Genomic DNA, 24,965 nt, shown 5'->3' with positions numbered 1-24,965 from the left:
CCACCTGAGAAAGCCAGGAACTCATTCCAAGTCCAGGCAATAGCACCAAATATCTCTGCCATGCTGAGACCTCTCTCCCCCATGTTGGGACCCATTCCCTGGGGATTCCCTAGCTATTAAGGTACATGGTGGCATATGTCTGAAATCCAGCTATTGCATTTCCAGGAATGCTGGCTGCCCAAGTGTAGACAATTCTGATACTGTGGCTTGGATGTATAACTGTATGTTCCCCTCTCCTCAGTGTTTCTGACTAGGCCAATTTAGGATGCATGAGGCCAGAAAGATGAGGAAAAAATTTACCAGGGAGTTGGAGACCTTGTTTCTGACTTTATTCCAACATCTGACATGGAGCACAGAGGACTATGAAACAGAGCCACAACAGCTTGTCCCAGTGGTAGCAGAAAGTAAAAAAGGAATTCAGTTTCAAATGTCCTCTCCAGCTTTGCTCCAGTGACTGGCCTAGGTGCTAGAGATATGCTCAAATCCACATCTATAACCCTGGGGGAACTTGTCAAAGCCACATCTTTTGTTACCAGCAACTGAATTCTACCCATTTTAAATATAACATTCCCATGCATATTTCTTTGTCCTGCACTGTAAATGCAGTTTCCAGATATCTAAAATTTGCTTAGCCCTGGTTTGCTTTAAACATACGGAAGGTCTCCTCAATTGCAATTCCCTACTTTTGTAGCAGGCTTTTTAACAATGTAAATTCATCTAAATTGTGTCTTTTCATACATGCCCAGTATGAATTGTTCGGCGTCTACAAAAAGCAAATTGTGTTTGTGTGGATTGCTTCAAACATAAGATTGACCCATGATAACCATCTGGAGTCTACACAGATGCTTAGCAAGAGGATCGCTGTTTATCTGACTCTGTGTTAACATTAAATAATGACTTCAAAGGCAATTGCCACAATATTTTCAAACCAGAGCCTTCCAAGCACACAGATATTATTCTGTATACACACAAGTAGACACATCCATATGTGATGTTCCCAAGAGAAATTCAAGTAAGAAAAGGTAAAAACAGAACAAACCTACTCAGGCTAATAATAAAATATTCATTCTGGAACAAGTTATGAAGCTCTTGCATGGGGTCAAACTTTCTTTAAAGTCACATGGATATTTAGTTCCTAAAGCAAACACACTGCTGGCCAGGATACAAGTTTGCATCAGGTTTCTTTGAGTTTGTTTTCTAGAAAAGTTTATCCAAGTGAAAGAGAATATAAACACTGGAACAAGAATAACCATTTCCTAAGGTGAAACTCACATCAGTTAAAATTGAGAGGTCTATGAGTTCCTCTAATAGACTTTCCATCACAAGTCTTTAGTAAGAGTAAGTTAGCATTCACAGACCTCTTGGTCACAAACAATGGCTCCCTCTTATCAATTAACGAGCATTCAAAATTCTCCCATTTATTTATATATATATGTATATTGAGGCCTTCTTTGTATTTTATTAAAGCACTGCTTATAGAAAATCAACCAGAAAAGACATCGTTCTCCATGTATGTTCTTGCAATGGTTAATTACTGTTAGGGCTAAAAGTGCATATCAAAAGTTGTCATTTGAGTTAGAGTTCTTCAAATCCTAGTAATTATTTTCATACTATGCTCTGGACATACTTCAGCAGTACTCTCTGCCTTTCCTTCTCCAAGTTAACTGTTATTTTAAGTCTTGTCCTCATCCAAAACAAGCAATGGCTTGGGCTTAGCCCCATGGAGATCGCAAGCAACTGAAATCAATTATTTCCAGCTCTCTGCTAAAGATCTCTCTGATAGCATCAGTTATTAAAAACAAAACCAACATCACGAGCACATTCTCTAGAAAAGAAAACTAAATGTTCATGGTTTCTCCTCAAAGGAAATTCTTAAGTACTGCTCTTTAAGAGAAAACTGTCCTTTGAGGAGAACTGCATACTGCAATTGAGAAAATTCCAACTCTTACCTACAGTTATCCTCTTTTAAAGATGTATAATTGTATTCATCATGCATAATAAGACTAGATTTTCTTTATTTGTCTAGGGGAAGCTGCAGCTGGAAACAAAAATATTTGAGTCAACTGGCAAACATTTCATTTAACTCCATTGGAAAATGGCCATCAGAGTCACAGACATAGGCCTTTGATAACACATGTTTAAGTAACTCTTTCATATAAAGCCAGAATGCAAACACAGATGAAGATGTACTTGAGCACGGTGACAGGGTATGCATTAATTGTATTTTAGTAAACAATGAGATGGAATGTGTAGCCATTAAGCTTTGTGCATCATTTCAGCACGTAGCACAACAGCACAAGTCCAAGGAGTGATAGAACAACTACATTCCCACAGCTTCTGAAAGCTAGAAGTGAATCGGTGCTCAGAAGCCAGACACCAGTTGTTTAAGTTCCAGTTCACAAACACAAAATCAAAACAAAAGCTGTTGGAATTAGTTAAGATAAAAATGGAAAACGGTGTGTGAACTAATAAAAATAACAGAGATCAGTGCTGTGAATAATCACTTCGGGTACGTCTTTTTTGTACTCTTACGCTTGTGCAAAGAAGTCAGACAAAAAAATTCTTAGGTTATAATTAGGGTTCGGTACTGTAGCACATAAGACAACGTGGCCTCCTTAATCACTGATTCAGTTGTCTGTTGAGCCACCACTCAAATATTAATAAATAGGGACTCATAGAGATGTTCCTTTTCACAGTATTAGAAACCTAATAAATGCGCTACTGTGATCCCAATCCATTCACCAATGTCTACACTGGAAAAATAAATAAATAAATAAAAATCTTAGGAGGCAAAAGACACTGCAAACAAAATATATCAAGAGGAGGACTTATCCTGTCTCATCGAGGTGGTCTTTCTTGGAACGATTAGCTCAGTGTATTCCTAGTGAGATAATACATTCAGGAATGGGACACTGTGGACCTAGAAGTTCAAGTGGAGGTTCCTAACAGAACTCAAAGACACTCTCTCAACCCATCTCCCTCCAAAAATGTCAGATTAACACTTGGCAGAATGACAAGATAAACAAGGAAAAGAAGCTATCAGCCAGGCAAGTTAGCAGGGAAGTACACTTATTTCAAAGCCTTTGACTGCTGACATTTTCCAGTAAAGCTCTCCTCACGGCATAAATGTGAACTAGTTCCACATGTTGCTTTCAGAAGTTCCCGCTTCTCACAGGCCTGAACTGAATGGTTGGTGGGCAGGGGAGGTAAGAGGAAACGTCTAGTTACTTCTGACTTTTTCTCTTCCTGCTAGAACACCTTTCCATTCAGTTCAGAATAGTATCAGGCTCTTGCAGCAATTCCAACAGTTTGAGATCTGAGAAAATAAAAGCAACACCTTACCAGGAAAACAAGTGGGTCTTTTTTTCCTCCTAATGTCATTATAGTATGCTCTACTGACATTACTGTCACTGTTCCAGTGTATTAACTGTACTTAAGGATGGAGGCTAATCTGGCACTGTTTTTTGAATGTAAAATTAACTTCATATACATCCAAAATGCTGGTGACATCAGTAAAAATAAACACATTGCTCACAAAGACTTCCAAGTGGTTGGCTGGAGATCTTCATGGACTATAATTTGTGACTTGCTGAGCAAGTTATATGCAAGCAACACTGTAGAACACAGCAAGGGATGAGTTTTGAGTCCATTTACCCTCCTCTCTGCTGTTACTAGAAACTAAAAAAATTCCATCCAGAAGCAGAATTTTTTTTCTACTAATTCAAAGTAAGATATATAATTAAAATGAAGTGAGAATTGAGAGTGTAGAAGAAACTTCCGATCAATCTCCACAGACATGATAAAAAAAATAAGTATTGTGTTTTACTGCTGTGTTTTGGTTTAGCTTAGAGAAATCCATTGGAAAATGGTAAGACAAGGGCAGGTTCTGCCTGACCAACTTAGTGGATTCTATGATATCAGTGAACAAGGAAAGAGCCACTCATATCAGCTATATGATTTCAGTAAGGCCTTTGATACAGTCTCCCACAGCATTCTCTCCAAACTGGAAGATACAGATGTGATGGGTGGACTATCCAGTGAACAAGGAACTGCTTGCAAGAACATACCCAGAGAGTTGTAGTCAATGCTACAATGTAGGGGTGGAAAATCTCCCCTACGAGGACAGACTGAGTGAGCTGGGGCAGAAGAAGGCTTTGAGAAGACCCGACAGCTGACATTCAGTATCTAAAGAGGTGCTACAACAACGAAGGTGACAGTCTTCAGTGAAGTCTGTTCTGATAAGTCAAGAGGAAAGGTCTCAAATTAAAAGACGGGAGATTTAGACTGAGTATAAGAAAATTTTTTACAATAAGGGTGGTGAGGAGCTGGAACATGTTGCCCAGAGAGGACATGGAAGCCACATCACTGGAGACTCTCAAGGTCAGGCTGGATGGGGTTCTAAGCAACCTGATCTAACCACAGGTGTCTGTTCATTGCAGGAGATTTGAGCTAGATGACCTATAAAGGTCTTTTCCAACTCATGATTCTGTGATTCTAGGGTTCTCTAGAATGAAATATTCTCCTGAAATATCTCAGGATCTGTACAAACTAAAATGTATCTTTCAGTTGTATAAACTTCCAGTGCATCCATAATACATCAATATAAAATTTCCATTCCTTTGGAAGAAGTGAAATCCTCAAGGACTAATAAATTAAGCTGGGGTGTTTTTGTTTTTTTTTTTTTTTTTTTTTTGGGGGGGGGGGGGGGGGGGGCAGTTTTTTTCCTGAGTTCTGAATGAATTCCCTCCTCTTCTGTCCAGGTTCTATTCATGGTTGCTGTTATGTGAGTTATAAAAACTATCTTCATTTCAAGTAAAATTGCTAATTATCTTGTCTTCAAGTTCACACATAAATTCTTGAATCTTAAAACAATCTTGTTTCAAGCTGTAAATACAGTGAAGCACTCTCAACTTTTGGCACCACGGTTCATGAGAATCTGCAGAGTTCTGGCTGACCGATTAAACTTCTCAAAGTAAACTTGATAAGTGCTTGCTCTTTACCGAGTATGAAACTCCCCACAAGTACAACCTGTCAAAATAAGTCCCTTCTAACATCAACTATCTACAGAGGCAGAAAAAGAGAATATAAAGACCACATTGTGGTGCAATACATTGTTACAATCACCTTTTTTAATGTACATTTTATCTTTTCTATACTCATTCTATTTTCAATGTTTTTTCCTAAAAATTAACGTTACCAACAGTAGTTATAATGGAAAATATATGATAAATGCTGAACAAGTTTCCATTTTCATAGCCCGAAACCACAGTATATTCTGTATGTTTCAATAGTTCCTGCCTGAGAAGATATTTAAAATGGAAGTATTTTACTATGGAGGTAAATTCCCTGAAATCTCCATTTATTCTTTTGGTTACCATTTCTAAGGACAGTTCTTAACTTACTGCTTCTTCCAGTTTCCTTTCATTCTTTTCCTTGTACCCTCCTTCCTCATTCTTTCTGGATCATATCTTGTCTTTTGTCAGCTGGAGAGAAGCCATGACTGAGAGGCTTATTTTGTTAAGAAGGTAGTTAGAACTACAGTCTTGTGGATCAACATACTCAAAGTCTTACAAAAAAGACTTCTTCAAAGCAGTGCTTTAACTCTGGTCATCATGTTTGCTGAGAACTGGAGCAACTAAATACCTGACTCAAACAACATTCATGATGATTTGTTCTTAAAACCCAGCTGGCAGATTTTGTGACCACAATACCAACTAATTGCTCTTTAATACCACATTTGTCTCTTGGGTTTTTGGTCACTTCCTCACATGATAGTTTTCAAAGCACTTTCACAAATACACATCTACTCAGTGCCAAGGTTAGAACCACAGATTGATTGCCAAGGTTGCGCAGAGAAAGAAATCAAGACATGGAACTTATCTCTTTACTATACTATACTAGAGTAGGAAAGAAGGAAAGGATCTAGACATCAAGTAAGAATATAGAGAATTCTTAAACAGTTAATTGCGTTACTTCCTTCTGGTGTCACCGTATCCTGTCTTTGATCCCTTTAACCACTCATAAACTATGATTTTTTGTTCTGCTCTGATCAACCTTTCTCCATTCAGACTATCATAACTCAGAAGTCTTCAGAGTGACACACCTCAAAGTGTGGGCAGGAAGGCACTTATCCAGGAATGCTTGGCCAGGCTGAGCCAAAACATCCTGCTGGTTATGGCCTGGTCCAGGTGCCCCTAATAGAGAAATGAGGTGCATGATGGATAGGTCAGAGATTAACCTGACTTTAAAAGTACAACTTAATAATCATTTTATTATGTTTTTGTATGGTTTAGTCATGTTATTATTTATTTACTAATTTTGTTGTTCTTGTTCCAGGAGTTGGACATGATGACTCTTACAGGTCAGTTCCAACCTGGGATATTCTATGATATTGTCAGACTACATGTGTACGTTGCTTTTATGACTTTAGAGTTTCCAGACCTTTCACTATGGTCTGTGATGAGCTCAGCAATCAAGTAGAGAGAAAACACTGTCATCACAAAATGTTTATACAGAAGACAGAATCCACCATAACTTGTAAGGAAATTAAGGTCTATTTTTTTATAAGTGAATTACAAATCTTACCTCTTTCTCCTGGTCTTCCTGGTTGACCAGGATTTCCTGGGAATCCCTGCATGCCTGGTGATCCTTGCTCACCCTGTGGCCCTGGAGCTCCTGGTCGACCTGGTTCCCCAGGCGGTCCTGCAATAGTTCGCGTTGAGACAGACTGGCTTGGTATCTGGTTCAGAATGGAGTTATATCTGGCCATGTGACCTGTCAAGAAAAAACATCACATTTTTAATATGCAGTGGAGAATCTAATTCATCTAGGTTTGAACAGAGCTCTAGAAGGTCCTCAAGGCTGCGGTCTGTCATGCTAAAGAACTTCAACAACATGCAATTGGTGAAGAAACATTGGTTTAGGAAGTATATAGAAAATAAGAACAAATATTGTGTAGAATTTCATTTCCTTGCTTTTGTGGTTTGCTTTTCCTATTTATTTTTATTTGAGATCAGCAAAACTCTAAAATTGTTACAGCAGAAGCTTCTGTACACTGTAATAAATTGGAAATATACAAGCTGTTTTTTAGCTGCCTGATAACTAATGAGCTTTAGTTTAAGATAAATCCAGTTGGATCAGAAATACTGACAGTTCAGTTTAAAATGAACAGATCCACCTGGACAGTCTGAAAAGCATCATATTTATGAGCAACTGTGGCAAGAAAAGATCTATTCTAGAGATAAGAGCTCATGAACTACAAAGGTATTTACCCTGGATGAGTTGTTCACACACTTGACGAGCAACAGCACGCACCATTGCTTGGGACTGGAGATCACCCTGGATAACAAAAGCAAGAACTGTCATATTGTTTTACTCATTTCTGTCTAAAAAGTGCTCTGTACAATGAAATACTTTTATTCCAACTGAGAGATTCCATCCTTATAGATGAAAACAAAGCCAAAGAAGTTTCGGGATTTCACTGGTCCCCCTTGCTGTTTTTAGACAGCAAACAGAAGTCCGAGAACAAAACCTTCTAGCAAGATTTGGGGACTTGCTTAATTCTTCTCACCTTAAAACATTTGTGTAGCTACATATAAAGCAATGTCTGGGGAAAAAAAAACTAAGTTTGCTTAATTGTGCAGAGAAAATTATTGTTCTTGTATTCTTGTAAACACAGAGAACAATAAATTCTCAGAGAAAGCTTTTTGCAAGATACACAGCCAAATCAGAAGAAAGACAACTAATATGTGTACATAGACTTACCCGTTCACCCCTTTCACCTTTAGGTCCAGGAGCACCCTACAGAAAGATTCAATATAAAATTAATTCATGTTCAGTTATATCTTAAACAATTGCTTTGTTATATCTGAAAACTTAAAACCTAAATATTGTTTCCCTTGCAACATCACTGTAAAATGAACAAGGATAATTATATGTCTTCTCTGGGGGTTGTCACATACTGAATAAGTATGTGACAGCAGGCCCCCAGGTGATTTTTGATGGCTGAAATAGGTCTAGCATTAGTATTTAGTATGGAGAGTGCTGATGGGAGAAAAAAGAATTCAACTTTGCATCACAAAGTCCTTCTCAGCAACTATGAACAGTCAGCAAAGGAATTAAACTGCTTGGAAAATTATGACAGTAAAGATCAGGTAATACTGTAATAATGGTAAGGATCATTAAGCAGGTGCAGCATTGCCAGCAGAGGCTTTTACGGTAGGCCAAACAAGGACTCCTGTTCAGGTTCTCCTGAAACAAATCAAGGTCCATGTGAAGAGTTAACCTGCTGACTAATTCCTAGCTAAAGCTTACTTTATGCTCCTATCCTAGGAAAAAATGAAACTCCTACAAAAATGGAAAGATTATTTTTAGGTCTATTTTATAGAAGCCTACCACGAGGAAAGACAGTTACTGAAATTCAATTTTCACACATCTAGACGTATTGTTCAGAACTGTTAAACTTTTGTAGTAAAGGCCTTACATGATTCACAGGAATATCTACACTCTCGGAGATTTAGTTCAGTATCTGGAATACGTGCTTGGATATGAACTGAATGGGCAATGTCTTACACACTGACAGTAAGAATTTCCATAGCTCATCAAATCTCCTTTCAGATTACAGATTCAGACACTTAGAAAGCATGCAGAATCCTACATTAGCCTGTTATCATTGCTCATATATTATCAGTTACTGAATGGCCACTTAACCAAATAAAATGCTTGCTTGAGACTACTCTCCGAAGAGACAAAAAACAAATCTACTCTACAAATCGAGTATGAAGCACACACTGCCCCATCCAGGTGTCTTCAAAGACAAAAGAGAACATTCACTTTGATGTGTGCAAAAAAAATGAGTACATTTTATAATTAGCCAAGTAATGAAGTGCTAAAACATCAATGTAATCTGAACTATTACAGAGAAGAGGTCCATTGTATTTTTTCCAGCTCTTTTATGTAATTCATACTCACACTTTATCATCAGATTACTTTCTTCTAGTTAAACTGTTTTATTGTATAAAAATGGAAATAATACCAGAAAGATAAATTCAGTACTAGAGGCTCATAACACTAATTTTAGGTATAAAGGGTGTGATTTTGCATTCAATTAAGTTGCTGGTCAAACTTTCTGAAACTGATATTTATAATTGCATTACAGGAAAAGCCATTATCATTAAAGAGTTTCTCTGATGTAAATCCAAAGTGACTCTGAAGACAGTTTTTCATTCCCACAACATTTTTACAGTATGATAATAAGAATAAAATTATTTCTGAAATACTCAGATTAATAAAAGGCATATTTTAACTTAAAAAGCAAGGAAAGAAAAGGAAAAACTAATTGCACACAGAGTACAAGATCATGCAATATTATGTTTTTACTTTCACTTTAACCTTTAATTTTGACTCTCATTCATATATTCCAAACACTGCATGCAAGATCATCAAGTACATTTAAATATGAAAAACAAAGAAAGACATTTTGCTTAACCACTAACTGCAAACAGATCATAAGTTTTAAATACTCAGGAGTTACGAGAACAGCGAAGCCAGGATCAGAAATTAATGAATGCACAATAACAAATAAATCAGTATTAACTTATGGTACTCACAGGAGCTCCAACGTCACCTTGAGGCCCCTGGCTTCCTGTAATACCTGGAACACCTGGTGCACCAGGTATTCCCTATGTGGAAAAGAGAAAGAAAATATAAGTGATGACAATCAACATCTACGAGGCGTGCTGAGAGAAATAGCTATGATGCAGGAGAAGTCCATAAAGCAATATTCCCTCACTTAGAGTTGCATTATTAAGCACAGGTACATTTTGAAGGAAGGTGCTATACTCAAAGTCAGCAGAAATTTGGTTGTTGGAATGCCGCGTTGCAACACCGGAGGCCCTGGGTTCAAATCCCCCCTGTGGCGCAAGTGGTAGAAGTGCCGCTCTGCTACAGAGGCTTGAATCCCAGGGGGTTGGACTCAATGATCTCTAAGGTCCCTTCCAACCTGCACGAGACTATGATTCTATGACTATGATATCACAAACAAAATAGTTTATGCCTCAATACATCTCTGCCAGAAATCTTCCAGATATATTTCATCATTCAGCTGGTTATCATGGACTGGGCAATCCTAACAACGTAGATCAACTGTTGGGCTGACAGAAAAATTGTGTTCAGATTACATGAGCATAATAAAGAATCTTTTTTCCAAGGATTGAACTGAATATGAGCTAAATAAATGGCATGAGGACATAGTGAGAAATGTCATTTCAGCAAGACAACCTACTAACTAGTTACTCAATGGAGTTGAGGGAGAGCCTCATGGCAGCCTACAGCTCCTCACAGGGGAATGGAGGAGCAGCACCAAGCTCTGCTCTCTGATGACAGTGACAAGGCCCAAGGGAACGGCATGGAGTTGTGTCAGGGGACAGACAGGCTCTGTATTATGAAAAGGTTTTTCACCAGAGAGTGGTCAGGCTCCCCAGGACAGTGGTCACAACACTAAGCCGTGAATTCAAGAGAGTGTGAACAACACTCTTAAAAATGTGGTTTGAATTTTGGGTGGTCCTGTGTGGATCCAGGAGCTGGACTCAATGATCCTCATGGGTACATTCCAACTTGAGATATCTATAATTCTATGATTCTCTGTGTGGAGAACACTCAACACCATCAGCAGTTTTAACTAATGTAAATCTGTCAAAAAGACATTAACTTTGCCTAACTATGCTAGCTGAGAAGTATGAAACTGACTCTGGAAGCAAATGTACGTCTTGCATTGAAGGCTGAATGAGGTCCCTGCTGTCTTTTTTGATTATTCTATGAAAGCATTTTGAATATCTGCACTCACCTTCAGCCTCCAATCCTAGCAAACTGAGCAGCTCACTTCAGCTAATAATCCCGAGTGCAATTTCTTACAGAAAATAAAGTCTTATCCCAAATGGCAACAACATTCATTTCTATTACGTAGTACTGCTATTCAGCTAGGAGCAAACTATCAACCTATTGGTGAAACAACTCTCTTCTCTCCAGGGGAGACATTTTTCTTTCTTGATCTAAGTGAGAATGGAAAGAAATGACACTGGATAAGCAGCTTTCTGCCAACTCTGTGAGTCATGAGATTTTTAGCTTCCAGGGAAAACCTTTGGCCTTGCCTAGATAACAGTGACCTACAGCACCCCAAAGTTCTGCCGATCTTTACAGCAATAAAGTCAATGGACAATACTCACAACTGGGCCAGGAGGTCCTTGTGGGCCTGTGGGTCCATCTTTGCCAGGAAGGCCCTAGAAAAGAGAAATGTATATAATTTTATCAGATTTTTATACATGAGTTATTAATCTGTTCCATTTCTGCTAGAAGGATTTTTCTTTCTTCTCTTTTTTTTTGCTCTGGGGAGAATTTATTTCTTAAAAGGAACTACAGAATAGCCAGTACTTTAAGAAATCCAACTACGGTTTCACTGTACTTTTGAAATTAGAAAGTAATGCAAAAATGTTGTACTAGAACTTTTCTAAATAAATTCCATTTATAATGTTGCTATAAAGTGGGTTTGCTGTCCATCTTGTCTCCAACAAGACAGGTCACACATCCAGGTCTGTTCTCACTGGTTGTGACTGTTCATAGTCCCATGGATTAAGTGCTGAAAGACTGCAATTGCCGTGTATCTCCCTATCCAGCAACACTGTCCATATGTACCAGCTATCATAGAGGTCCTGACTCAGGAAGCAGCATAATGAGAGTACGATAGGGATTCTCATGTGGTTTACATTAGGAACGTGCTTCAGAGCTTCCAGAAATTAGAGCCAGAAACTAAAGATAACTTGGAGACTGGAAAGCAAGCAAATCAGGGAAGAAAGGCTGACCAGATGTAGAAGAAAATACACTATCATCAGTAAAGTATGCTTGCAAATTAACCAAAATACTCACTTTGTGTCCACATGCTATAAAAAAGATTTCTGAATGGTATAGTAATATGTCAATTATTTAATTAATATACAAAGTAAAAAGGAGAAATATACTCCTGTTACTGGCTCAAGACCAGAATATTGAAGTAACAGTAGAAGGAAAGTGAGGTTTTTAAAGTGTTCATGCTCACACCCAGATTAAAGAACATTCTAGTTCTTAATAGAGACAGCTGATCTGTAAAGCTACAGAAAAAGATGTTTCTTTCTTGTTTTCTGAGATATTATTTCTGACATAGTTTCAGTAATTAAGATAGCACGAGCTAGGTGTATTATGCTTTACATGATTTGGAAACATTAAAAACTGCTTTCATATGGAATAAAAAACCTGGCGTGGGAATATCACCTGTCATGTACCTAGAAAGCATTGTTTTTAAAAAAATACACCACAAGAATGTGGTAAAATGATGATAAAATAAGCCATAATGATCAATCTGTATTCTGCCATCTATGCATCTTCCAGGTTGATAAGGAAATATTTTCCTATTTCATAATGCGGTCGGATGATTTTTGAAGATCCGAAGTATAAAGCAGGTCCCCCAGCACAAAAGCAAAAGCAATATCAACGTTGCATTGAAATAAGGTTTCTGTTATCAGTAGTTTTAGGACATACACAGAGAAAAGGTTGCAAGTCCAGCTCAATTCAAACACATTTGCAACATGAGGGAAGTGAATTCATTCCTCAAAAACAATATTTCTAAAGGAAACAGGATGGCAGAAGGAACTCTGAACTGCGTTACCAATGATGAAATAGGATTTCTGACACTCAGAAAGAATCAGCACTAACAGTATGGCTGTCAGGAAAATCAGTATCTTCATGTTTACAAGTATATTTCACTTTTAAAACAAAGATTTAAGATCCACGCTTATCTTTGATTAGTACTAAGGCAAGATGAAAACTCTCTGGACACGCATGAGGGCTTAATTTATCTACTGGGGAAGGAAGTGGAGAGCCTTCCATTGACTTCCAGAATATAGCATAAAAATAACACTGTACGATGTCCATCCCTTCTCCCATCCAAGTCAAAGTGTAGAGCTAACAGAATGATCAGCACTATCACATCTTCTTCGAATACAATTCACAATTTATTTTTTAGGAACGATTTTCTTACTTTTCGCTGCTCCCATCCCTTATCTGTTCCCAGGATTCAGTTCTCCTGGCACTGTGTGTGTATCTCTTGGCCACAGAAAATCACTTCCTATTATACTTATAAACTGTGAAAACTGCTTTTTATAAATAATGACAAAGAGAGGTTGCATTCAAGTGTGAGTATTCTACCTATTCTCTCATGTAGGTTAAAGACCAAAGATATTTGTTTATGCTTCAGTGACACTATTCAGATCATCTGATGGCCAGAATGGATCTGATTCTGAACTTGGAAGAAGGGAAGATTAGTAAAGTAACAGGAAACTGGCAAAAAGACTGGGAATGTATTTCTTCTGGCTCTTGTTTCCCATTATTTTTGGTCTACGTAATGTATAAAAAAATAGAGTACTGTGAGAATTCACAAGCTATATTCAGAGCACTGAAGCCTTAACAATGTAATTCACACCGCTGTTTACTGAAATTTCTTCTTTGCTTCACTATCTCCAGAAGCAATTACACAGCACAACAGCACTTAATCTCTTATGGCCTCAAATGGAGAGCAGCTTAGAATCAAGATGAATATTGTTTTGCATAGTCATCTTAAATTGGAGCACACTAGGATAATAGCATGAAAAAAGATCAATGGAGAGACAGTGTAGCTACAATTGCTTTTTTATCTGAAGTATAATTTGCTAGAATACAAAGGGCATCACAGAACATAGGTACCACCTAAATCTCTACCCTGATGAAGGCAGTAAAGGCTGCTGCTGACTTCACTACAAACCCTTCAGCTTTTGGCAGCTCAAACTTTGTTTGGGGTATTTGCGGAGAAGTGGTTTTTCAAATAGGATAAACACTGGCAAAATCTCAACTGAAGCTACTGAGTCTTGAAGGACTTCCACATGCTGCTTTTGAATATATGTAAAAACCAAGTACAAACTGGAACCTATGACTACCTTACCTTTAGGTTGTTGTTTTTTTTTTTTTCTTTTTCGGATGAAAAAATAAGATAAATAAATAAAATAAAAAATCCTCTTGTTAAAAAAACAACAACAAACAACATGAGAGAAATAGCATAGAATGGCTCAGGTTGGAGTGGTCCTTAAAGATCACCTAGTTCCAACCCCATCGCCATTAGCAATTGTCAACCACTAGACCAGGCTACCCAGGATCCCATCCAAACCCTCCCTGAATGCCACCAGAAATGGGGCATCCACAGCCTTCATGTGCAACCTTTTCCAGTGCCTCATCATCTTCCACATGAAAAATTTCTTCCTAGCAACTAACCTAAATCTACTCTCTTTTAGCTTAAAGCCATTCACCCTTGTCCTGTCACTTTCAGAACATGAGAAAAGTTGGTCCCCCACTTGCTCATAAGCTCCTTTCAAGTACCGGAAGAGTACAATGAGGTCTCCCCAGAGACTCTTCTCCATGCTAAACAAGCCCAACTCCTTCAATCTTTCTTCATAGAAGTGTTCCAGCCCTCTGATCATCTTCACTGTCCTCCTCTGGATCCAATCCAACAGCTCTGCATCCTTCCTGTACTGGGGTCCCAGTATTATTAGTAAACACTACCAACATATTAATCTGAGGTGTAGCTCTCAAAAGATTATGCACCAACACGAGCTATTTTTGATTACAGCAACCCCAGAAAAGGAACAGAAATGTAGCTCTTTGGAAGCTTTGTTCATAACACACTCCCTTTTACTAACCACTATGGACTAGTTCTGTCTCAACACACAAGAATAAGTTGACTTAGAATTTCCTTTCTTCTATGAGCTGATAGTCTGAAATTAATTCAGCATTAATTCTTCATAGCTTAAAACGTACTTCTTGCATATCTTTTGTTAATTATTCAAGTTTTCATTACAGTTAACTTTTAAATAGAAGCATATTGTATATGCTTCCCTCTGACTATACATTCACTTCTAAATTAAAGAGATCCTCAGAGCAAAAGATGTGGCACAGCTCGTGCTGACATGCATGGACACATTTCTGCACCTTTGTGGAAAATAATCTGGGGCCCCTAGGGGACAACAGACTGAACATGAGTCATCAGCATGGCCCTGCAACAAAGACCAACCACATTCTGACTACAGGAGCTCAGCCACCAGGTTCAGCAGCAGGTGTGCTTTGGTTTTGACCTTCCTAAAGATTAACATACTGGAGCAAGTCCAGTTCAGGGTCACCAAATGGTCAGGGCCTGGAGCACAGGACATATGAAGAGAGGCTGAAATAGACTGGTTTGCTCAGCCTGGAGGAGAAAACATAAGGGACAATCCTATTACTGTTTAAATTACCCAAGAAGAAGAGATGTGACCAGAATAATCTGATAGGTGCACAGTGATAGGACAAAAGGAAGCAGATACAAGTTGAAAGAGCTTCCCCCAGAATCATACTGTTTCCCAGCAAGGAGAAATGCAGAGTCTTGTCCCTGGGAAGGAACATCTCCAGGCACCAGGACATGCTGGGGAACTTCAGCTGGAAAGCAGCTTGAAATAAAAGGCTCTGGGGTGCCCTCATGGACACAAAGAATGCTGTGAGTCAGCAGCATGCACTTTGCTGCTAAGAAGTCTAATGGTATTCTTGGCTATATCAGGTAAAGTTTTGCCAGAAGGTCATGAGAGGTGACCCTTCCCTTCTATTCATCACTGGTGAGGCCACATCTGAAGCACTATGTCCAGTTCTGAAGACATGGACATACTGGAAAGAGTACAGCATGGGGTTATGAAGACAGACTCTGAAGTTGATGGAAAACTGCCAAAGGTTGCCCAGAGAAGCTGTGGAGTCTCCGTGTCTCCCTTCTTGGAGATTTTCAAAAGCTACCTGGACATGGTCTTAAGCAGCCTGCATGGACTGTCCCTGCTTGAGGAGGGGGTTTGGACCAGATGGCCTCAAGAGATCCCTTCCCACCTCAGCCATTCTGTGACTGTGTGATTAGACTTCCCTTGTCACAGCTGTGTAGATCTGTCCACTGGAGTGGCTTGAACTTTGCAAGAAAAAACAAGGATTGCAACCGTGACTTCACCTTGGATAGTAGCCATGGAGATATGGGAAAGAGAAGACTTTTCCCCTCTCTACCTACACATCTAAAGAAGGGTCAGTCTCACTCTGTTTCCAAACTTTCTACTCTTGGCTGAAAAAGACAAACAAAAAGCACAAGAGAGTCTAATTACAGCCTACATATTCACCAGGATACATGACGTCAGTTTGGATTCTCCAGCGTGCTATTCAAGCTGTATCTTTCAATAAGATATGCTTGAGAGAAACACAATCTGTTCCCTTTAGTAAAAGCCTGTGTATATTGCCAGCTACAAATACAGGACAGTAAGAGAGCACACTAAACAACCACAAAACTGGTTGTAAAATAAAATCAAAAAGAAACCTTTTTGTATTTTATAAAATCTTTGATATCACTCTTTTGTAACTTGAAGCTGATGAGAGAGCAGGAGAATGCTCACACTATAGTCTGAAATGTACATATAAACCAGTCACCAGACAGGTTTAGGAATATGATCAGGAATATTCAGAAAGTTTGCTTTATTATCAGAAGACACGTTTATTCCTCTAATTCCAATTTCACACAATATTTTTATAACATCACTCTTGTTTTGGTTTGGTTTGGTGGTTTTTTTTTGTTAGAGAAGGTGTTTCATTATAAAAATAATCTTTGTACGAACTCACACAAAACAGTGGAGATGCTCCAGTTTTTTAACTCCTTACTAAGATCCACAACAAGCAAAACTAAACAGGTATTAAAAAGCAGTTCAGAAACACAGAAAACTACTTCTAGATTAACTGCTAAATTAAATTAAATACAAAGAGTAAAAAAATAAAGACCTTTTCTGAATTGATTTCAATAATAAAAACATAAGTGAGAAATGTTAGAATTCAAAAGAAAAAAGGAAGTACCACAAAAGTGAAGTAACTGGATGAGAAACATCTTTGACTGCAGGACTTCTTGAGTCTCTTATCATGTTATCCCCAGTTCACAGAATCACAGAATGACCCAGGTTAGAAGGGACCTCAAGGATCATGTAGTTCCAACCCCCCCTGTCTGGCAGGGCCACCAAACATACACATGTACTAGATCAGGTTGCCCAGGGCTCCATCCAACCTGGTCTTGAACACCTCCAAAGACAGGGCATCCACAACCTCCCTGGGCAGCCTGTTCCAGGGCCTAACCACTCTCCTATTAAACAGTTGTTCTCCTAGTAAACTTTGTTGTTCAAACAAGCTCTCAGAAATCTCCCAATAAACATCAGTCCCATGCTTACCTCCCTTTAAACCTGATGTGATTTAGTCATCTTCTTAAGTGCTTTGTGGCACTGGTTCCATGCTATAATTAAAATATTTCAATGAAAAAAAAAAAGGAAATGATGGCTAATCTAAGAATAATGTATAAGATCTCAGTCCTAATAGTTTAATAGCCGTAAAATAGTTTGGCATCTTGGCTAACGGGAGGAAGCCCAACAAAGGAAACATTATACAAAAAGGCAATTTACTTCTTAGGAATTTTCCAGTTCCTTTTTGCTGTTGCTGCAGTTACACCTTTCAGAATTATGCCTTTCTCCAATGCTTGGTCTTCAAAGAGACTTTGTTAATATCATTGGCTTGGATCTTCACTCATCAAATGCAATTTTATGTTGTCATAACTTCACAGTAATCAAATAAGTTCCAACACCACAGAATTAATAAAACACCCTTGTTTGTTGCCATAGAAATAATTACTGCTGCACAATATTGCATAAGGTCACACAGAGACAATAAGAGGTTAACAGACCTATTTCTGTGAGATCTGAGCTACTTATCCAGCTACTTTGATGAGCAACAGAAGAAAATGAACACATGAGCCAAGCATGATTACTTCATATATTAAAACTGGCTACTTATTTACTTGCCCTTCCATATTATAGACAATGCTTGGGTCTTCTACAGAAGAACTGAATGCCCTTTCCATGTTGTATCAAAAACCTTTGCTGCACCAGTCTTAGCCCGTGCTTTTCTCAGAAGCTTAATTTCTCTGTATCAACCTGCTGAGTTCCATATGTAGGAAAACTAGATTAATTCTGGACTGCTGAATAACACAGACAGGGCTGAGTGACTCAACTGCAAAAGATGGTAGCTATAGCATGAAGTAAAAACTCTGCGTACTTTTCACCGCAAATTGCAAAATGCTCAGTTAAACTATTGATCAGGAAAGAGAAATAGGGCGTACATGCCACTCACACCAACAATTTCTAGAACAACATCACTTCAACTTGGCTATGGCCAAGATTAGACAAACACTGTGGCAAAAATCCAAATGTCCGTCAGGCTCCAAATCTTTACTAACATGGAGATGGACAGGTGATACCAAGCTCGGGGAACTTAGGGGGAAAAGATACAATACAGCCAAAGAGAAGAGATTAAAATCATGTTAAAAAAATGAGCTTCTATATAAAAGGCAGCAAGTAGGAAAATGAATACATTTATCTTCATATTTCATTACATGTTAATTAAAATTGAGTCTACTCATCTGATTAGAACGTTATTCATCTGATGATAATGCTGTGCAAATCTTTATCTTAATAAAATCAATTTCTTTGTTTTAGAGGAAAAACATCCATGCGTTGCCTAAATTGTATAGTAATTTCAGTAGAAGAATTTACATATTTAAATTATTTGCTTAAACTCACAATAGTGAAAGTATTTAAGCACATGTTTAAATTTATAGTAATGAGCTCAACTAAACATATCATCATAGAGATACGCATGTTTTTTTATAACATGTTTACAGGTAAATGCCAGAAATCCAAAGAAGGTTGAGATTTACCAGAAATGAGTACATTACAATCTTCAAAAAAAAGAAACATAAATACATAAATCTTGTTCAAGGGTAACTGAAAAGTCATATTTAATACTGAACTTTTGCTGTATGTTGTTCTACGCTAGCAATGGCCTTCTAGCACCTAACTAATAATAAAAGTCCTCCCAAGCAGAAAGATTTAATGTATAGTTTTAACTACACATATGAATATGAAGATTCGTCTTTTACTAATTCCTGGGCAGAATGTACTTTTATTTGTTATTCTAGAAGCAGAATGAGGTTGACCAAATTTTCATATTCTTATTCAAACTTTCCTTACATCGGTAGTTTCGACATGTGTTCACATTCAATATAAGGTGCCCTTGCATCTGTCTTCATTATTCAATAACTAGCTAGATCACTTGATTGCATGATTATTGTGTAACACTTACCCGCCATCTAATTTTAAACATACAAGCAAATGAACTAATTGGCAATGGTGGAAACAGCAACATCTATTCCTGTGAAAGGCATTAAGTGCAGACATGGTGCATGGTGCCCCCACTGCTCACCTAGTAGTACGCAACCTTGACTTAGCAGATGGAAAGATACTCCACCCTATCTGTGCCATCTCTTCTTACTGGCACAGAGATACAGGTCTCCAGAAACAATAGAACATAAATGACATAAGCTACAATAAATCGGCCATGTTAGGAAACATATCCGTTATGGAATGGAATCTTTTAAAACAAACACAACTTCATTTTACCTTACCCTTTGACCTTGAGCTCCATCTCTTCCAGGTGAACCTGATGCTCCTGGGACACCCTAAGCATTATAAAGGGAGAACCAGCAATGAGTTAATTCAACAGAATACAACAAAATCACTTTCCAATTTAACTGCATGGCATGCCTTTTCATAAATGAGAGGAAACAGGGAATTGATAATGGTTGGGACCATAGAAGCGTTAGTAATGAAGGTATTTCTGTGAAATGAGGGATGGTTAAATACACTTTGTTAAAATGCACACTCATTCGTGCTCCCTCACTGCAATCCTCTCCTAAGGACACTGACAAAGCCGCATCAGCCTTCCTGTGCTGCTAAGCTGTAAAGAAATCTGCGTCATTCCAGTGTTGTGTCAATATGACTCTACTGCATGAATCTGTGTCTTAACCTGAAGAAATAAATGATATTTCTCTTTTCTAAAAGAAAGACTGGTACTACATTGTTTGAAGCCAGTGTAGCAATATGAAATGACCTAAGTATGATTACAAATTATGTCCAGCACAGCTCCACGTTGTTCAAATGAAATCTCATTCTCTGGTTCATGAAAGCAGCAGAGCAGCCATTACTGTGGTTGTCCAGAAGGCTGACAAAACTTATTTATGAGGAAAGATTGCATGAGTTTACTATCCCTAACATATGTGAACAACAGGGGGGAACATGGTAACAACCAAAAAACAGTGGGAGGATATACTGAGAAGAAAAAGGAAGAGCAAACGATCCTGGAAAGCAGTAATCAACTGGAATGAAAACTCCTTTCTAAATACCAAACATGAATTAAGTTAAGATTTGCTGAAAGTTACAGTTTTTAATATGCTGATCTTGTGAATGATACCCTAGGAAAAAAATTAACTGCCTAATATGTCCTCCTATATAATTCCAGGAGGAATTTACTATGCTCAAAGTGAACATAAGCAGATGTTAGCAATAATTCACTACACAAGCAGAAATTTAAAAGTCAATATTTTCTAAGTTGTTACAGACCCGATTTCAGTGTTTAACAAGGTCGAGAAAATAACCAGTTCTTCAGACCCTGAACAATTTGGTCAGTGCATACCAGCATACCCTAGATTCCTGCTTCTAAATATCCATTTGAATTTACCATGACAACAAACTTCTCAGCAGTTCTGGTTATGTGCCTTAAATTCACAATGATGTCCGTTCAACACAAACTTAGTAAGTGACAGGTCGAACAATAACATAGAGAATACCTGCAGGCCGGGAAAACCAAGATCTCCTTTCTCTCCCTTTTCACCCGGTGGGCCCTGCATCAAGAATATGTAGTTTTAAGAAATTACTTTGCCATATTTTTACTGTAGTGCAGTAGAAAAAAAGAAAGGGTGTTATAACAGTAAAATTATGAAACAAGTCTAGCAGAAAAAAAAAGACATTTATCTGATGCCTTTCAGGACTTGTACACACCCATCTACCGGAGATGGATATAAAACAGATTTGTCCTCTTGGTTCATTGTTCTGTCAATGTGTGATTGTGATGAAATTCTGATACTTATTTCACAATAGCTTTCCAAATTCCAGGCCTAATCATCTCCTGTGATGACAGACTCTTAAGTGTAGTGAATACTATTGCTCAGTTTTGGCAGCAAATATGGTGTTCTTGCTTAGGTATACCTTTCAAGTCAGAACTGATCTGCAATGAGCAATTCCACAACTAGAAGAAAGATTAAATATTAACATTTTGGTTCGGGGCCATGTTACTCCCCTACCACAATTCCTTTTTTCACTTGTCTCAAGGCTTGAATGCTCATACCTGAGTCACAGCAAACTGATTAAATTCCTCCAGCTAACCAGAATTTCATATCCAAGTGCCAACTGGAATGCTGGTATTAAACCCCTTCCACTGTAGGTTAAACCCAAATACGCAACTTCCCCCCCAAATACTGAAATGCTGATTCTGATCAGAACACCAAAAGATATTTTGGTCTAATCTAGGATATATGCTGTCAAAACACAGAAGAAAACCCTGTTGTTTTTGTAAGTCTCACTGGAAGGCCTTGAATAGAAAGTCCGCTGGGTCCTTGTGGTCCTGGAGGTCCTTGAGGTCCAGGAACACCAATTTCACCTCGAGGTCCATCTGGTCCCTAAAGTAACACAGGCCATAAGTTAAACTCCTATCATATGTACAAAGGCAGCTTCTGTTTGAAGAATTAAGTACTGATAGACTCAGAAACATCTGAAATATGAGTTAACATTTGAGTGAACAGTTAGTGTTCCATTTTCAAAAGGCATGGCTCCTTTACAGATACTACTACTACTACTACCACTACTACTACTACTAATAATAATAATTTAAAAAAAGATTTATGCTGCCGTAGCAGCATTCTGGATTTTATTTCTTTTATCAAGAAACACACGTAACAAGTGATTGTCATGAAAAGAGACACATGAAACACCAATGGCATTTCACTATGCATTTTCCCCAGCAACAGTAGAGAATCTGGAATTCATTTCATGGTTTACATGCAGCAGAAATAAAGCAAGAGCCTGTGCATCTGACAACTGTATAGTGCTGTACAAAGTACCTTTGGACCTGGATCTCCACGATGACCTTTGGCACCTCTGACACCTGGACCACCCTGTGAAGTACAAGCACAGGACTTTCTGAAAACCAAAACTTTCAAATAAATAGAAACGAAATCCAGAGAAGCCCAAACGTTTCTTTCCTTTTCTTGAATCACAGTGAGTATCCTGTCCAGATCCTTCCAGTGGAGTAATTAAACTGAGAACAGACTTCAGTGTGGTCATATATAGAAGCAGATTTAAATGCAGATGTATCTAATTTCCAGAGCCAAGAATGCACACACAGTAAGTATCAAAATATCACTGGAGCCTACAATAGGGATAGAAGTGCATACATGCGGTCATGGGCTCCCCTTCAGTTGCTGAAACCTCCTGCACATCTGTCCATTCTTCTCAGGATCACCACGTTGTTAAAGGCTGAGTTTTCAATTACTAAGGAATATTTTTCACCAAGGACAACTCCAGTGTCTACTAAATTTACAATGGTCAAATTTAGTGTTACACTTAGGCAAATAATCTTCCACCTATTTTTGTCATTCTTACTTTCATCAGTGGTGCCTACATCTGTTAATCATTTATTAACCAAATGTTGACATTCTTATTAGTATCATCTGAGACACTGGAGTTGCATATACTTATGGATGACTGCCATGAATGTGTTTTGCATATACATGCTGGATGTGCTTTATCCTCCAGGACAGCATAAAGATTGTTTTCCACATTTTTTCAGGTCAATTTCCCTCTTCCTTCACTTGAGTATATTCCTTTATCTCTTGGGATATAAGCATTACAGAGACTCTGACCTTTGTAGTCAAAAAGGACTGTGTACAACTAGACATTGTAACTGAATCATTTGCTTTAAGATTCACAGTGAGTCTGGTCTTGAACCCAGTAATCCTAGCATGGCAAAAGCACAAATTCCAGAAAAGCATTGATTTAAGTTGAAAACATCATAAGAGCTTCCCTTATTTTTCCTATAAACTAGTTCTAGTGGTTAAATCCCAGCATTAATAGGATTGTATAATAATATCAAATTTGTCATTTCTTTCATTTCTAGTTTCAGCCAAGATTTCCTGTTATGTCTTTTTAGTTCTTTAGAGTCAGTACTTCCCCAAGAAACAATTCTTAATCAACTGTTATGAATTCACCTCTTCAGTTTTTTTGGTTAGTTAAAACCAATGAAGCACTGAAAGCTTTTCATTACAATTAAACTTCTCCAAGTGATCCAATAATGTTTCATGTCTCCTTCCTCACTTTCTCTAGTTCTGCAGCTCTCCATACACGATGCAGGCATCAGGTTTGCATGCTATCTTTGTTCTACATACAGAATTTCAGACAGCACGATCAAAGCCTGGCAGATTAAGGTGTAAAAAATGTAACCCATAATGAAAACAACCAGATAATCTTAACTCTAAACAATACTTTGTCTTATCTAAAATGATCTACTTTCTAAAAGATCATAAAATTTCCAGGGATGCAGTCCTGAACAAATGGAAGCCATTTACTATTGAATCTTTTTGGTATAATATCTAAAACTGGCTACATGGAAGAATTTTGATCCCTAAAACAGAAAAATCCTTGGCTTTGAGAAAAGTCACATGGTATTTTAATGGCCCAGAGCAGTACTGACCAGACAAAGCAATGTGACTGACTCTTGTTTGGCTTAGAAAAGAACAGCGAGTTGGCTTTTCTTGTTCTGCTTTTCCTAGACCTCATACATATTTCCCGAGCCATATGCCATGTAATTGTCTGGCAAAAAAAAAATATATATATTTTTAAAAATCACTCAGAAGAGGCTGAATTCTAGAATTACATTTTCCCCCGCCCAGACAATGATAAGAAAGAAGGGGATAGACTCTTCAGCAAGGTCTGTTGTGATAGGAAAAGGCGAGACAGTTTCAAACTAAAAGAAGGGAAGCATAGATTGGAGATAAGGTAAAAGATTTTTTTTACAGTAAGGGTAGTGAAGCACTGGAACAAGTTGCTTGGAGAGGTGGAGGATGATCCCTCCCTGGAGGTATTCAAGGTTAGGCCAGACTAAGCTCTGAGTAACTCGGTCTAGCTGTAGATGTCCATGTTTGCTGCAGAGGAGTAGGACTAGATGACCTTTAAGGGTTCCTTCTAACGTAAATAATTCTAGGATTCTATGACTTTTCTGATTGATTTTAAACCTCCTCGTGTAGGGAGTTACCTTACTCAAATTACTGTTAAGCTTAGATATAATAAATTAAAATTGATTATTTATTTCTGAATTAAGCTTTGGCATTTCTTGATCCATTCAGATTTTGAACTGTAGCAACACTAATCCTTTCATTCAATTAATTTTTAAACATTTTTTATTTTTCTGAGAAATGTGGTAAAAGGATTCATGTGAATTATCCCACTGTAAAGAAACACACTGGAAACCTGTAGAAAGGAATTAAAACCTTATTCCATACTTGACTCATAAGCTGTACTCGAATAGAACACAGTAATTGTTTCCTTGTTCAAGACACACCTCTTCAGTGAAATTTCTCCTTTTCAAGGTCCTTTTTGTACCTAAAGCTTGAAGAACAGTTCTTGCAAAAGATGTAATGTCTGAATTGTTGATCTTAATTAATTTGTGTACTTTAAAATCTTTCAAAATGCTTATTTTCCCTTACATTCTTCACTTGCTCTTTCTCTTCAAAACATGCTCTTGCATCATTCAGAACAGTATGATCACAGAAACATGAAATTTGTTCATGAGAGGGCCTTATGTCAAGCTATCTTAGGAAGCAGCCCTAAGATACCAATCAGAGATAGCAATCTGTCTGTGAAAGAAAAAACACATGA

At 37.9% G+C, this 24,965-nt stretch overlaps 1 protein-coding gene across 7 annotated transcripts in view; it reads right to left on the bottom strand.

Annotated features, from left to right (window-relative positions):
* COL14A1 (collagen type XIV alpha 1 chain) overlaps positions 1 to 24,965 on the bottom strand; it is a 105,794-nt gene that overhangs the window by 4,662 nt on the left and 76,167 nt on the right. For all 7 annotated transcript variants that reach the window (XM_015856185.1, XM_015856187.1, XM_015856188.2 and 4 more), the window contains 9 exons: positions 22,154 to 22,207; positions 21,617 to 21,712; positions 20,825 to 20,878; positions 19,604 to 19,657; positions 11,223 to 11,276; positions 9,609 to 9,680; positions 7,765 to 7,800; positions 7,272 to 7,338; positions 6,586 to 6,774 (listed from right to left, as the gene is read on the bottom strand). In XM_015856185.1, coding sequence (XP_015711671.1) covers positions 6,586 to 6,774; positions 7,272 to 7,338; positions 7,765 to 7,800; positions 9,609 to 9,680; positions 11,223 to 11,276; positions 19,604 to 19,657; positions 20,825 to 20,878; positions 21,617 to 21,712; positions 22,154 to 22,207 — 676 coding nt within the window. The remainder of the gene's footprint in view (positions 1 to 6,585; positions 6,775 to 7,271; positions 7,339 to 7,764; positions 7,801 to 9,608; positions 9,681 to 11,222; positions 11,277 to 19,603; positions 19,658 to 20,824; positions 20,879 to 21,616; positions 21,713 to 22,153; positions 22,208 to 24,965) is intronic.

This window comes from Coturnix japonica, chromosome 2 (assembly GCF_001577835.2).
Source record: "Coturnix japonica isolate 7356 chromosome 2, Coturnix japonica 2.1, whole genome shotgun sequence".
Lineage (NCBI taxonomy): Eukaryota > Metazoa > Chordata > Aves > Galliformes > Phasianidae > Coturnix > Coturnix japonica.
Note: the sequence above shows the minus strand (reverse complement) of the source record. Positions and strands in the feature narration are given on the sequence as shown.